General features: G+C 41.3%; 1 protein-coding gene across 6 annotated transcripts in view; it reads right to left on the bottom strand.

Moving 5' to 3' along the window:
* Nucleotides 1–1,818: 1,818 nt before the first annotated feature.
* The window catches only part of GALNT9 (polypeptide N-acetylgalactosaminyltransferase 9), a 325,496-nt gene continuing 311,819 nt past the window's right edge, over nt 1,819–15,495 (bottom strand). For all 6 annotated transcript variants that reach the window (XM_043529609.1, XM_043529608.1, XM_037879090.2 and 3 more), the window contains 2 exons: nt 3,940–4,107; nt 1,819–2,458 (listed from right to left, as the gene is read on the bottom strand). In XM_043529609.1, coding sequence (XP_043385544.1) covers nt 2,312–2,458; nt 3,940–4,107 — 315 coding nt within the window. In that variant the 3' untranslated portion in view covers nt 1,819–2,311. The remainder of the gene's footprint in view (nt 2,459–3,939; nt 4,108–15,495) is intronic.

The raw sequence follows: 15,495 nt of genomic DNA, 5'->3' as shown, positions 1-15,495 counted from the left end.
ACAAGAGAAAAGAGTAGAAATAGTAAGTGCAATATGTGGATAGGTTAAGGGGGGACAGTTAAGGTTAATGTTACACTTGAATAGGTACATGAGTAGTCTTTTCCTCAGCTTCAAACCACCCTCACACAAACCATTACTGGGCATTTGTGAACTGGAAAGGCTGCTTGTTACAATGGCGGTGAGTGGGAATCAGTATGCCTCTGCTCCTCAATAACTTTCCTTTCCTTTGTCTTGTTTGTCCAGGCCAAATATTTCAAGGCATAAACTCCAGTCACGGTAAATGACACAGAACAAGGCCTCAACACAACTTCTCTCTCTTTACACTGTATCAGGGGAGAAGATGAACTTTCATTCTTACAGGGCATAAGAATAGAGTGCATTTTTCAAACCTATGTAGAAATCCTGTGCCAATCCCTGCACACACTATTTAAGACCTACTGTACAATATAGGGCTAGAGGATTTAAGTGGTGAGCTTCTGTGGATCTCCTGTACTGAATCTCACCCATATTCTATATATATTATTAAACTGTATATTTAATTAATACATAACCCCGTCCACATGACCCAGGAGTAAAGATCAGTGGTTTGTCACCAGAACCTCCAGAAGGAATACCTTTATATTACATAGTCACATATTCAGCTTAAGAAATAAAATAAGGACAAATCATATTAATGTGCTCTACAAATTCCAGCTAAAAGTTGACAGGAGCCAATGAAATGTACATGTTTACTTTTAATGTTTTATTTAGTACAATGCCCTGGATAGAAATTAACTTTCTTTGCTTCTACTTCATTTTGCTCCACTTGCCTTGAAATGGGAACTGCAAGCTCTTTGATAAGCAGATCATCTAATTCACTCTACCATGGTGTCTGTAATTACCTATGATTCCTTAGTGAATTCTAACAGATATTCCCTTCCCCTCCTACCCCTTAACACTGTGACTGAATCCTGTGCTGCAAAATGCTATGCACCATGGGCCTGATCCAAAGCTCACTGAAGTCAATAGGAGTATTTCCATTGACTTCAGTGACCTTTGGATCAGGTTCCATCCTTGTTCTAGCCCTTTGCATACGGACCCTGATGGGTCACGCAGTGAAGTGCAAGCCTACAGAGGTGCTGTCACTGCTAAGGATTATATAGTCAACAATAGTAAAACGTATCAATGGCACATTAATAGAAACGTTACTTTTTATGTTTTCTGGTTCTTTCTTGTTCTAATCTTGGACAACTTTAGGATTTGTCCTTGTCTCTTTTCTCAAGGGATAAAAGGATGTGGTTACAGCAGGAAATGTGCCCTTGTGATCACTGACATTCTGCACACCTATGGGATGTGTAGCAGGGGGTGCAAGATCTTTAAAAATAAGAGCCTAAAGTCAAGCTCCTAAATGCAGATTAGGCACCTAAATAAGATTAAGCACCTAAATAAATCACCTAATTATCTGAGTATCCAGCAGTTCCCCTTGGTTTCAGTGCAGAGCTTCGTAGGTGCAGTGTTATGCCTTACATTGTAACTGCAGTCAGAGGGTAGGTTCCAGATGGATGTTCTATAAATCCAAACTACAGTACATACATTGTCCCTCAGGAATTAAATAAGGAAGTGCTGTACTGTGGTTCTTTTATACTGGCAAAACCTAGAGGTAACAATAAAATGGAGCATGTTGATGTTTTAACTATTCAGAATTTACATGAGGACCACCTGGATGCTGCTTTTGAGCAGGCTGATGGTACAAAACCACTTGTAAACATGTGCAGAACTGGCTCTTCCTATAAATACAGACGCTCAGGCAACCACCCTTGAAATTTATAATATATCATATTTTGAAGTGTTATTTATTCACAGTTTTTAGCTGTTTAGTACAATGAACCAGACATGCTGAAAAGATGGGATTTCCACTTGTATAGGAAGTACAGTAGAAAAGGCACATGATTATTCATCATAGGAGTTGTGCACCAGTCAATAACTTAAAGCTAAAAAGCTATCCATCAGAGGATTCTTTTTAATGAGGCAGTAGAGGGAACTCCCCTTTGAACTCATCACAGACACAGCTGTCTTTTAATTCCTCTGGGAGAGCTGGAATGAGCCCACTTCTCTGTTCAGTTTGACCATCCCAAGATTTCCAGGGCATCCACTGATTTGAGGGAGAAGGCAGGATGCTTATTTGCCTGTTTGTTAATCAGTGCCTAACAGTCCCTGGTCCTGGGGAGTCAACTCCTTTTCATAGTAGTCTGCTTTAACACAAATGCCTTGAAGGGTATCACACACCGAGCAATGGACGATGGCAGAGGTGACAGCTTCTCAGCCCCAGTAGTCAATGTCGACCATGTTTTATCCAGTTTCTAATCATCCATTTTTGCCCCGAGCATCTTTGTACCACAAGTCTGAGCCCAAAATTGGCATCCTTTGACATTTCCACTTCTAGACACCGTCCAGTGTTTCTGCTGATGATTGGAGCATTCTGAATTGAAGAAAGAAAAACATTAGCACTGAGGATTTGTCCCACACTACCCAATGGCTGATTTTTGCATTACAGTCTTTCCATTATTCAGGTATTTGAGCGAGGGATGAGCCTGCATTTGTGGCCGGTTGCTGACAGAGTTGTGCTTGGCAGTGTGGCTAGAACAGAGATTTCTAAAACAGAACAACTTAGCTGTGCTAAGGCTCCTTGGGATGAACCTCTGCTAAGAAAGGTGGGACGGGACTGTCTGTAAATATGCAGCATGATCACTTTCTATCGGCAAAAGTTTAGAGCCCAGTAACTGGATTCATACAAGGCAAATACTGCTCTGCCTGAAGTCTCCGGGAATAGGTTTGGTTCCACACACAGACCTGGTGTGATGACACAGGTGCATATGGCAGCTGGAACCAGTTGGAGGCAGTGCAGGAGTCACAAAAGTCTATCTCTTGCTGTTTCAAAAGCCTCTATGACAGCTAGCCACACGTTTCATTTGTAAATCAGTTCAGAGAAGCTGATGACATCCTTAACTGAGCTCTGATGCCTTTACGGGGACATTGTGACTTTGAGAATCTTACACAAAATGATTTTTTTCTTCCTGTTAATCCGTCAGCATGAAACAAAGACGTGATAAAAGCTGGGGAGGCACAGGGGTCGAGTGGACATGGTACTGGCGTAACAGTCAGGATGCTTGGCTTCATTTCTCAACTCCGCGGCAAACTGGCTGCATGACCTTGGGCAAACCGGCTCACCTTTGCCTCTTTTCGCCCTCCCGCTCTGAGTCTGTCATGTCTATTTAAGACTGTGAGCTGTCTGGGACAGGGACTGTCTCTGGCCTCTGTGCTTGTACAGTGCTCAGCGCAAGGGAGAGCTCTGCTGATGGCATGACATAGCCCGGGGATGCTGGCTTTCATGGCTGAAGTTCTCTTACACTAAGGACTTTATACTTTGCCGGTACGCATTTGAAACGGTAACACCCTATGTCATTTTTTTTTCTATTAAACTGAGAATTTTAAAACCAGCCTTTGACTCCAAGGGTACATCTATGTTGCAGCCAGGGGGTGCTATTTGCAGCTCAGTTAGATGTACCAGCACTAGCTGGACGCTAGCTAGCTCGTGTGGGTCCATCTACGCAAGTTGCCATTCCCACCCCCGGCTGCAATGTAAATGTATCCTCAATGGAGGGGTAAGTGGAAGGGTTAAGTCTCATTTGTAGCTTGAGAGAAGTGTGTGTGTGTGTAAAAGAGTTGACGCAATCTCAATATCTTTCCACCTGGTCTGGTATCTTGTGTTGTGAGCTCTGAGCTCTCTCCCTTTTCCTGAACTTTCTGAGGAACCTGTGGTTGGAGATATATAATCAGTGCAAATAATGTGCTTTGCTTTTGCTTAGCAGCAAACAACTACATGGATTCCCTATTACCTAGAGCAAGTACTCCGGTCTAATTCATAGGATCACAAACCTCTTTGAAAGCTCTCTTCCATACCTGTGTAAAATCCCAGAGTCTTTGTGCTGGTCTCAAGACATCTTCACATTTCTTCAGAGTAGGGGTCCTGCCTTTCCCGTCATCAATGAGACATTTGGAGTCAGGCAGAAAGGTCGTAGAGCCCAGAGGCCCTAACTGCAGAAGCCCTTCAGAACTATAGCGGACAAGCTGGAGAAAAGAAGGAAGAGAAAGACAACACACATTTTAAGCCATATCAGCACCACTAGAGACTTCCAGTGCCAAAGGCTGGAAAATTATGCTCACCCACCACATTTTCAACTGTGGTTGCTTGTTTTGGGTGCCGTACTTTGGACAACTAGGGCCTGAGTTAAGGTGTGCCAACTTCAGAGGGAGTTGAGGCTGGACTAACTTACACCGGGGGATGGTTAGAATATAGGGAACACACAAATGGCTTAAAGCCACCCTGGCCCCACCATCCATTTCTGCCCCAAGTGCAGGAATGGAGCAACTGAGAACAGGGCCCAATAGCTCCTTTGTGTTATCCCTTGTGGTTGGGGTGCCCTATTCCAGCACATACTTTTTATGCAGAGAGGGAGTGAAACATATATTACCAGCATGGCATCGCTCATAAGACACATAGTTCTTCCTCCTTCTCCCCACCCTCTCAAAAGAAAAAAAAAAACTTTGCAAAAGGGCAATCAAGAAAATGAAGTAATCAATATGTAAATCATATCCACTCTTGAATCCATTCAGTGGGAATTGATTTAACAAGGACACAATGGCAATTTGCCATGCAGTTTGTTCTTAAGAGCTCTGTCAGAGCCTATTGATAGCAACCACTCTAATTAGTTTTTGTAAATAAACATTACGGAAAAAAATCCATCAGCACAACTTGTACATCAGGTATCCAAAAATAAGAGAGGAGGAAAACAGTCGATTCATGAAGGAAATAGCAGATCTGCTAATGTAAGCTTCAGATCTGGACAACAATGAGCTAGACTCGGCTATTTCACTTCTGTTGAGGGCTAAATATTCAGAAGTCTAGTGATGTGGTAAATGCTATCGGCTATAAGTAAAGGGTTTAGTAAATGACCTCTCTTATTTTTGAGCTTTTTTTAATGAAGAAAAAAGTTTAAGCAGGCTGCATGCAAGCACTAATGGCTTAACACACACAACACATGATACACTCATTAATATTTCCTATAAGAGTATAATGACCTTCAGAATTTACCCTTTCTTCATTACACACACACACACACACACGACTATTTCACTTGTTTGAAGCCATTGTCCAGTCCAGGAGATGTGAAAAATGGATCTTTTGGAGCTGTCACTATGTGGAAGCAAGGATTCATTTTATTACATTAGGGCCTGGTTGGGGGAAAATATTAAAAAATCAAGAGGAGGGCCATTGCTGCTCATGACTAAGGGTTGCTTGTACATCATGCAGTACCAACAAATCCATGATGATGGTAGGTTCTCATTGCATTTCATAAACTGAATATGATAATAATTAATAGTACTTTCCTCAGCGTTATAAAACAGCCTTTCAGCAGAAGACTCCAAAACACTTTTAAAACATCTTAAATTTTATAACACCCCTGCCCACTCAGGTGGAGAAATGTGTTGTCCATTTTACAACCAGATAAACTGAGCCACAGAGAGGTTAAGTGATTTGCCTTACTTGAAATGGGGAAGTATTTTTAGCCTCCTTTTATAGACTGGTCAAGTAACATGTTCACGATCGTGCGTCACAGAGGTCAGGAACATGTTCAAGATTACACAGCAAGTCGAAGGTGAGCCAGGGATAGAACCCAGGAGTCCTAACTCCCAGTCCCTCTTTCCCAACCACTATCAAATGCTCTTTCTCCTCTATAAACTGTTTTGAATTTTTTAGTTAAATAGTAAGGGCATATTCTGCCCTTCTCAGTTACATAAATGCGATTCCGAGATAACTTTGTTGTGTCAAATTCCGATCAGTCGCTTGTTTAATTCCGGGGTAACTCCACTGATGTCTCGATTTACATGTAAATGAGATCAAATTTTGGTCCCTGGGCTCTAGATTTAACCATGAGCAGAATTTAGCTCTAAGGATATTGCTAACTGGAGACTACTGCATGGCTCACATTTAGTATGAGGCAGAGAGCTGCAGAGCAAAATCTTCAGCCATTGGAGAAATGCAATTATCACTGAGAAATTCACTGCCTGTCTTGTCTTATTGCTGTTATGAGACTGAAAATACTTAAAAAAGAATGGAAGGAAGGTCGTGAACCCTTGGCATTTACTGGATATTATTGACCAGGGCAAGTGATGATATCATTAAGGGCCAATCAAAAAGCTAGATTGCTAAAGATATTTCCTCATTCTTCTTAGCCTCAGCAAGCACATACTGTGAATAATCATATCTTCCCATAGCAAAAGAGCTTTGTCTGTTCACTTTTAGACCAGAGGTCCTTTGACAGAGCATGTGTTCAATGTTACCACCTGACATTTTTGTTCAGTGCAATCATGTGGAGCAAGGAGTTAGGCTGGAGACTGCATCAGAGAAAGCAGTAGAATAACCCCATGAGGATTTCTCTTGTGGATGAGTAAATGACATCAGTCAGTGTACTGTCTGTACATTGTAAATCAAGGTCTATAAGACACCTTTTCTTGCCTTTGCCTGTGCGGGGTTGGGGAAGTGTTTAAAGCAGGCAAACTAGTTCAACATCTGAATGGCCTGTCAGCTCACACAAGTGAACTTCTTTTCCTTCCATACAAGGGTAAAATCTGTTGGGTTTTTCAACATTCTGCATATTTCACACTTCCAACTCACTGGGAAGGATGAGCAGAGAGTGAGAACGAGATGCAGTTGTGGCTGGGAATTGCAGCCACGGCAATATGGTTGGCTTGTGTTATTGTAGTTTTTAGGTATCCACCCCTCCCCTGCACAACTCTAAATCAAAATATTCACTGAAAACTGGTTAACTTGCCCTAGCTAGACAACTAAGTCCGGTGTTGATAATCAGCTACATGATCTATAGTCCAGGGTCAATTTCCCCTGTGGATCAGAACACTCTGTGGTTTAAATGACAAGAATTTGCCACTGCAAGCCCTAAAATAAACAGCTTTTCTATGATAAAATATTTCATTTCCTTTGGAATCCCTACAGCCTAGAATTGTGTGTGCTGAACATCACAGGAACCAGCACGTTCTGATGTTATAATATTTATAGGGCAGACCCATCAAATACAGATAACCTGCTAAGTAATGTTATTTCTGCTTAGGTCTCATATAGGAAATATATATATATATAGGGTGAAAGATACAGTCAGTCTACAGAAGCCAGTCTACCTGCTACCGTGACGGAGTGAAGGCTACAGCCAGAGAACAGATCAATGCTCTCAATTATCTCAGTAGATGAAAATGGTCCCATTTGTGCCATTGTTGTAAAGGGCATGTCAAGGGTTTAGTCATCAAGGATTCATATTTTCATTTGAGTCACATTGGCCATCAAGACTTCAGTCCACCATGCAAGACCTTAACACCATAATAAGAAACACAGTTCTTAGCATCCACTCCTGTAAGGATTAGAGTTTAAAAACTCATGCCCACAATCAGGTGGTTGATAAAATGTAATAGTCCTCCAATTACTCCAAACTTGCATATGGCTAACAGATCCTAAAACATCCCAAGTCATCAGTGCTAAAGTACTTTCATATTAAAGTAAGTGGTTTAATACTGTAGATCAGAAAAAAGGGGGCAAAGACAATGCTTCAACTCCTCTGTGGCCTTCCTTAACAATATAAATAAGATCTGGAGCTTTGATGCCAAATTGTTGGAGTGTTATTGGATTTTGTCAGATATTGTAAGTCAGACAGAGAAATCTCTCTGCAGCATCTGAATGGATACAATAGAAAATGTTAGTTCTTTCTCTGACTAACATTTTACTTTCTATCAAGGACAGAGGGGAATTTAGAGAGCTAACTTCAACTCTGGTGATCGTTCACTGAGGTCAGTTTAACGACACCAAGGGTGAAATTAGTTCATACTATCCTACCTGCCTGCATGGGACTCATTTGTTTCTTCTTCATTTGTATTGTGGTGGCACTTTGAGGCCCCAACAGAGATCAGGTCTGATTGTGCTAGGTACTGTACATACATATACTGAAGAAACAGTTCCTGCCCTGAAGAGATTATAATCTAAACAGACAAGATAGAGTAAAGGTGGGGGCAAAGAAATTCTATTATCCCCGTTTTGTACTGGGGATCTTAGGCACAGAGGTTACACAGGGAATGAGACCACATATTGAACACAAACCTCCTGAATTCCAGAGCCTGGCCTTCTACCAATATTTTATAGTGTGCTCCTTTTTTTTTTTAATCACCTAACACACATTCATAAGGTTGTGTTACCTTATTAAGAGAAAAGCTGAAGGCTGAGGCGAGGTAGCGAGATATATACTGCAACTGTTAAATTAAAAGTTCTTTTCAGAGGGTTCAACCTTTGTGGGATATGCTCCCAACCAGAAGAGCATCTATACATTCTCCCTGCGGCATGGGTTGTAACATCTTGGGCCAAAGTTTTCCCCAGTGTAACTCAACTAAAGTCAATGGCATTTAACCCTTTCATTTCTCTCTATAAAAACAAGTATAACACTGTCTCGATGCAGATTATATCCCTGCTCGTTTTACATGTTCATCTTCTGTCGTCCAGAATGAAAACAAAAATATGCTTTTGAGACTGGCATGAGGCTGAACCTTAGCCGAGCGTTTCCCTTTTATCAGAGAAGAGCTAAGTGATCCATATAAGTGAAACTGAAGCCAAGTGTTCTATTGAATACCTCAAGATATAATCCTCTGATTATCTGTTGTACATGTGACACTAGAGGATTTTTTCCTTCTACCGTTCAGGAACCAGAGTGGAATGAGAAAACCGCCAGCAACCATCTCCAGTTTTAAAATGGTAAGCCGTGCTATCTCTGGAAGGTGTCACCCAGATGGTAACTTTCTGATAAGTAAAAGATAGCTTTTAATTCAAGGTTGGTAGCTTAGAGTGTCTGCTCCACCTAATTTTCATTCCACAGAGACAAAGTGTGAAGATCTCCACATGCTCAGATAACTGTTGTAGGAATTACCACACTGGACTTTGGCAGTTTTTAAAATTAAACTTTTTTTTTTTTAAAAACTTCCAACGCTGTTTTGTCTTCCTAGGCTAATTTTAAAGCAGGCTCTCTCATCTGTAAACCTGTATGGAAAAAAAGAGAGAAAGTTCCCTTGGAGTCTGAAACTTCCAGCCTACCCGGGAGCATAAAGAAATGATGAATAAATATACAGATTTGTACAGAACATGCAGGTGCCAAGAAGACAAGCAATCACGCTTTCATCCACCCCAGGTTCCAAACAACTGACCGCACCATCCAGTATGCAACTCTAGAACACCAGAGCACTGTCAAGTAAATTGTTAAATATCTGCCCTCAAGCAACAGTTCAAGCGAGGCCTTTCATCTCCTCCTTTCCCCTCTGTTTCTGTAGCTACAGTGCTGCGGGAATCCAAATGCTGGCCTCTCCTCTTTCTGCTTGATCTATATGCCAAGAGAGTTCTCGCTTCCCCATCGGCAGTGACTCATCTCTGTGCCAGTGGGGGAGTGTGTATGCATGGCGGCGGGAGGAAGGGGAGTTGCTGTACGTTGTTCATCAACACGTTTATGTCCCCGGTTGCCATTTCCCCTCTTATTAAATCCCCTTCCTCTTTCGCACACTGTATAATATCAGGGCTACCTCATAGCATTCGAGATAGACACTGAATTCCTTTGAGACTGTGCCACCATTTGCAGAGAGTTGATGCAGGATTGTATATAAACTCTGCAGCCATTCTGCAATGCTCCCAGCCCAAGTTAGCCAGGAATAGGAAAGCCTGGAAATGATTCTTCTACGAGACAGCATATCTTCCACTGACTGCCTCATCTTCTCATTCAGAAGCGAGTCTATAATAATGGTTCATTAGACAGCAATGCAAACCAATGAGTATTAGAGATGGTGGTGCAAGATGGCAAACTTGCAGACCCCCGGTCTTAGCAGTTCAAGATTCCTGTCATTCTTATTTCTTTCCTAAAAACTCTTAAACCCTATACCACATTTTGCATGTTCTTCAGTCATTTTTTGTCCAGCAATGACTCTCCGTAGTTTAACTACAGGTGTGTTTTTAAATAGATTTGGTTAAACCAGCGCAAAACCCTGTGTCCACACGCTTCACTTGGTTTAAACCTGGTTTTTATTGATTTTGCTTGAGTCAATTCTTTCACAAGTTAAGCTAGTGGTAACCCAGCGGTAACTGGTGTCAAAAGTGTCCACACAGGAGTTTGCATCGGTTTAACTAAATCGATTTTAGTTAAACTGGTGCAACTTATGCAAGAAGATAAGACCTTAGCTAGTGAAAAAATAAACCCAAAGAAAGAAGTTTTGTTAATGATGAGGATTAAGGAGTTAAAGGTGGAGCGGTTGGGGTGTCTTTGGCTAGTTGTATGGTGAAGGCTATGGTTCTAGGCTATGCAACACAGAAAGAGTGAAAAGGATAGGTAGGGGAAAAGGAGGCTAGAATGAATAATGCAATCATAGACACTGATTCAGCATGTGCTTAATTGTAAGCATGCCGTTGCTCACTGGCTTCAATAGGACTTCTCACATACGAGCAGTCAAGCACATGCTCAAGTACCTGGCAGAATCGGGGCCACAAAATCTAACAGATCATGGGATGAGTATTGAGCTGCCTTCACAGCAGTGAGAGGCACAAAGCATCGGTGATAATCCAACTGGTGAAAACAAGTGCCGGTCTAGATGGGATAGAGTCTCACATGCAGTAGGAGCATGAAAACAACCCAACACAATACAATACAGACATCTTATGTCTAGTACATGAGACTTAAAATGTCAGGAACTCAAAGCTAAACATGACAGACAACTATATTTACCCACGCTCATTACAGAGGGGTTTTAAAAATGATTTAACCTAGTAAAGTGCTAGCTGTCAACACCTTTCGTGCTATCTACTTGAATATCCTTGACTAGGGTTTGCGCAGCTGCGGTCCTCACACTGAATTAATTTTGTAAATTGTGGTGAGATGGTATAACTTTTCCAGCTGTGTAATCATTAATTAACTTGGCTCCATGTGAGTGACTCCAATCCATGCTTATCTGCTAAATGCTCAGCTTAGATAACACAGCACCTCTCCATACAGCTTGGCGTTTCTTACAGAATGTAAACTAAACTGGGGCGGGAGAGGGGGGATGGATAATAGTACTGGATGATCCAGTAGATTAACTCCTCCAGTTTGCTGATTTACTTCCCCTAAATATCATTCTCAGGCCCTGGAAAAAGGTATTTTATAGAGCGGTGCAAATGGAAGCGGGAGGTAGTGTGGTCTGGTAGGGAAGGCATTGGACTGGGAGTAAGGAGAACTGGGATTGATTCTGGGTTCTGCTGGCATGAAGGGCATGTCATTTCACTTTTCTGCGCTTCTATTTCCCCTCCCGTCCTTTGTCTTGTCTATTCAAATTGCAAGCTTTTTGGAGCAGCGACTGTCTCTTCCTATTCTTTGTACAGTCCCAACCCTCGGTGCTACTGTAATAACAACAAAAACAGAGTTTCAACATTTCTCTCAAAATATGACTGCAGTAGGTATTGAGTATCTGAATGCAAGAGGTTTTAGACAGAAAAATCCCCAGCCTGATGTACTGAACAGAACCATCAGTAGCAAATTTTGGACAGGGCTATGAAACAGTTCTTGTCCTGCCTCCAGCCCTAAGGGATTGAGGGGAGGGGTTAGTGTTACAGTCCAATGCTAACTGAATCCTTTTATAAATGTGTGAATGAGGGGCAGGGGAAGGGAGTCTTTAGGTGTCCCTCAGTCTCCAGTTGCATATGAAGCCAAGCTCAGATGCTCTTGCTTAGGACTGGGCATAGCTGGTGAAAGGGCTTGCAGGGACACTTCCTATACTTGCAGGTTTGGGGGGCTGCCAGGCTCCTGGCTGGTGAAGGGGGTTTGTGTGCATTCTGGCATATTGACACCTCTGAACTAATCAAGAGACAAAATACTCCTATGACACAGGTAGGTAAATATCATGATCCCCATTTTACACATCGAACACAGAGATTAAGTGGTTTGATTAAGGAAGAGTTGGTGTCAGAACTAAGATTAACATCATGTGCTTAGTTTATGAGATGACAATACTTCTCCCACTATGGAGCTGCTCCTCCTTGTGCTCGGGACCACAACAGCTGTTCAGCAGATAAGCCAGCCCAGCTGCAAGCAGCTATCTGGGAGGGCATCTTCAGCAGCATTCCAGGCAGTACTGCCCATCAACCAGCTATGTGGAAACCAAATATTAATGCCATTTTGGTTCAAAAATATTCAGATCCATGCACCTCCTTCTCCCCAACGCTAATAAATACCTGGTCCCTGCTTCCTCAGAGTCCTTCCAAACAAACTCCTTGCTCACCTTCCCTCGCTATTGGGCTCCAGGGCTTTTCAGATCTTTGCCATGTTGGCTGTCTCTGCAAGATCAGGAATTCTGGGTCTCCCATGCTCACACCCAAGAGGAGCATAGTTTATTACCTTCTTTTGACACATCAGTTCTCGTGGAAAAGAACGTGTGTGGTCCATCATCACTGAGCACTGTAGCTGCATGATGGATGCGCTACTTCAATGGGAAGAATTCCCAACCCTCAGAAGAGGATCCATATCATCTACTAGGCAGTGCCGTGTGATCCTGAAAGGCAAGGGGGACTTGTTATGTCCCACATGAAATGAACTAAGATCCGGCTGGAAAGGGATGGGAGAACCTGGTCTCTGCTGAGACATTAACTGAAGCTTAAGACCTATGCAGCCTGATAGCCAGTTGGTAGACGTTGGGGGAAATGACTACTCTGCTTTTCATGGCTGTTGTTCAACCTTAGCAACTTTCTAAACCACAACTGTGATGCATCCCATCCCCCTTTCTTTCGAGAGTGAAGTGTATTGTATCAAATAAGAGAGTCAGGGTGACCCACTTCTAGGTTGAACCTGCAAAATAAATTACAGTCAGAACCATTTACCTCACTATCTCCATGACTACCGGCACTAGGCACAATATTAGAGATTGAAAAGAGACCTTCTACAAGGACTTTAAACTGGGACCTTCTGGCTAAAAGAAAATTTTGCTAGAGATTGAATTCTCTGTATGAGCCTTGGCAGCCTCTCACTGAAATGGACTCTTCCTGGAAATCTCATTTGCATCTAATTAAGAAACTCTATTTTGTTATCTTAACCAAAGGCTACTCCATCTAAATTTACTCTGAAAGTGTCAGTCAAGTGTCCCGTAATAAGACCACCAAGGGTGGATGCTTTGGCAGTGTGAATTGAACATCTATCCACTTTGCTGTAATAAGGTACGACCTGTCACTGGCTTGCAATTAACCACAATAGGCAATATTTATATTTTGCAAATCTTGTTATGCTTCCATGGTAATGTACAAGCTAAGGTTCCAAGCCAATAATATGTATAGCTGAACTTCAGTTAATCGTTTAGTCGGTAATAAGGTCAGACTTTACTTATGCATGAATGACTGTTCATTAATGCGGGTCTGATTCAGATGGTGCTTCAACAGAATTTAAAATAACATCACAGAAAAAAACAAAGTCCTGGATTTAAATAATATCTATGTTCATTAAAAAAAGTAAAGTAACAGCAATACAAGTGTGGGATGAAGAGATTTCATTTTAAAACCTCAAAACATTTGTAAGAAAAAAATTATATACATACAGACGCTCCCCGATTATGCAATCGTTCCATTCCGGAACGCCTCGCGTAACTTGAATTTTGCGTAAGTCGGAAACGTATACCCAACAATTGTGAAAAAAAAACGAAACAAACAAACAAAACCCTCTCCTATTTCTAGCTTACGGAACTTTTTCCATAAGTGCGGATTTGCATAAGTTGGGTCTTGCATAACCCGGGGACCATCTGTATTTAGGAAATAAACCTTGATTAGAAAAGCACTTAAGCATACAAATTAAAAACAATTTTCATAATAGTCTTAATTTAAAATGTGCTTAAACACCATGTACATCAACTTTAAGCATGTGCTTCTCTCCATCCCTATTCAGCAATGCACATAAGCATGCGCTTAAAGTTAAGCTCATGCTTAAGTGCTTTCCTGAATCGGGCCTTACCGGTCTACTCTAAAGCTCATTTAAGTCAATAGGACTACTCCTGTGAGCAAGTGATAACAAACATGTGTAAGGGTTGTACCTGCTAACCTGAATTAGCTAAATTTAGTATTTTGCAATGGGTCTCTGAGTTATAAGAACAAATTAACAAGATTCTACTATTTTCTTTAATTGACATCTTCAGAACATAGATTCACATAGTAAATTATGTAGTTCTTTTATTACTATAGTGTGAACAAAATGACTGGATTTTGTTCAATTAAATTCTTACGGTGAAGCCAGACATTTTCATTTAGGATTTAGAGAAATTTTTGGTTTATAATTATTATAGGTCAATATATTTGTGAAAGTATCCCCTATAAATTGGAAAAGCATGTGCCTAATATCCCATTCTCTTTGTTTGGCTAATATTGTACTGGGATCAGTACTGTTCAACATATTAATAAATGATCTGGAAAGAGAGGTAAACACTGAGGTGGTAATGTTTGCGGACCATATAAAATTACTCAAGATAGTTAAGTCCAAAGCTGACTGCAAAGAGTTATAAAGGGATCTCACAAAACGGGGTGACTGGGTAACAAAATAGCAGATGCGATTTAGTGCTGCTAAAGTAATGCATGTTGGAAAACATAATCCCAACTACACGTACAAAATGATGGGGTCTAAATTAGCTGTTACTACTCAAGAAACAGATCTTGGAGTCACTGTGGATAGTTCTGCAAAGACATCTGTTCGCTGTGCAGTGACAGTCAAAAAAGCTAACAATGTTTGGAACCATTAGGAAAGGGATAAATAATAAGACAGAAAATATCATAATGCCACTATATAAATCCATAGTACGCCCACACCTTGAATACTGCACGCAGTGATGGTGGCCCCATCTCAAAAAAGATATATCAGAATTAGAAAAAGTACAGAGAAGGGCAACAAAAATGATTAGAAATATAGAACAGCTTCCATATGAGGAAAGAGTAAAAAGATTGGAACTGTTCAGCTTGTAAAAGAGATGACTAAAAGGAAATATGATAGAGGTCTACAAAATCATGAATGCTGTGGAGAAAGTGAATAGGGAAGTGTTATTTACCCCTTCACGTAACACAAGACCAGGGGTCACCCAATGAAATTAATAGGCAACAGTTTAAAACAACCTAAGGAAGTAATCCTTCACACAATGCACAGTCAACCTGTGGAATTTGTTGCCAGGGGATGTTGTGAAGGCCAAAAGTATATCTGGGTTAAAAAAATAATTAGATAAATTCATGGAGGATCGGTTCATCAATGGCTATTAGGTAAGATGATCAGGATGCAACCCCATGCTCTGGGTGTCCCTAAGCCTCTAACTGCCAGGAGCTGATACTGGATGACAGAGGATGGATCACTCGATAATTGCCCTGTTGTGTTCAGTCCC

This window comes from Chelonia mydas, chromosome 15, assembly GCF_015237465.2.
Source record: "Chelonia mydas isolate rCheMyd1 chromosome 15, rCheMyd1.pri.v2, whole genome shotgun sequence".
In the NCBI taxonomy this organism is placed as follows: Eukaryota; Metazoa; Chordata; order Testudines; family Cheloniidae; genus Chelonia; species Chelonia mydas.
The sequence above is the reverse complement of the archived record's forward strand: the minus strand, read 5'-3'. Positions and strand labels throughout refer to the sequence as shown.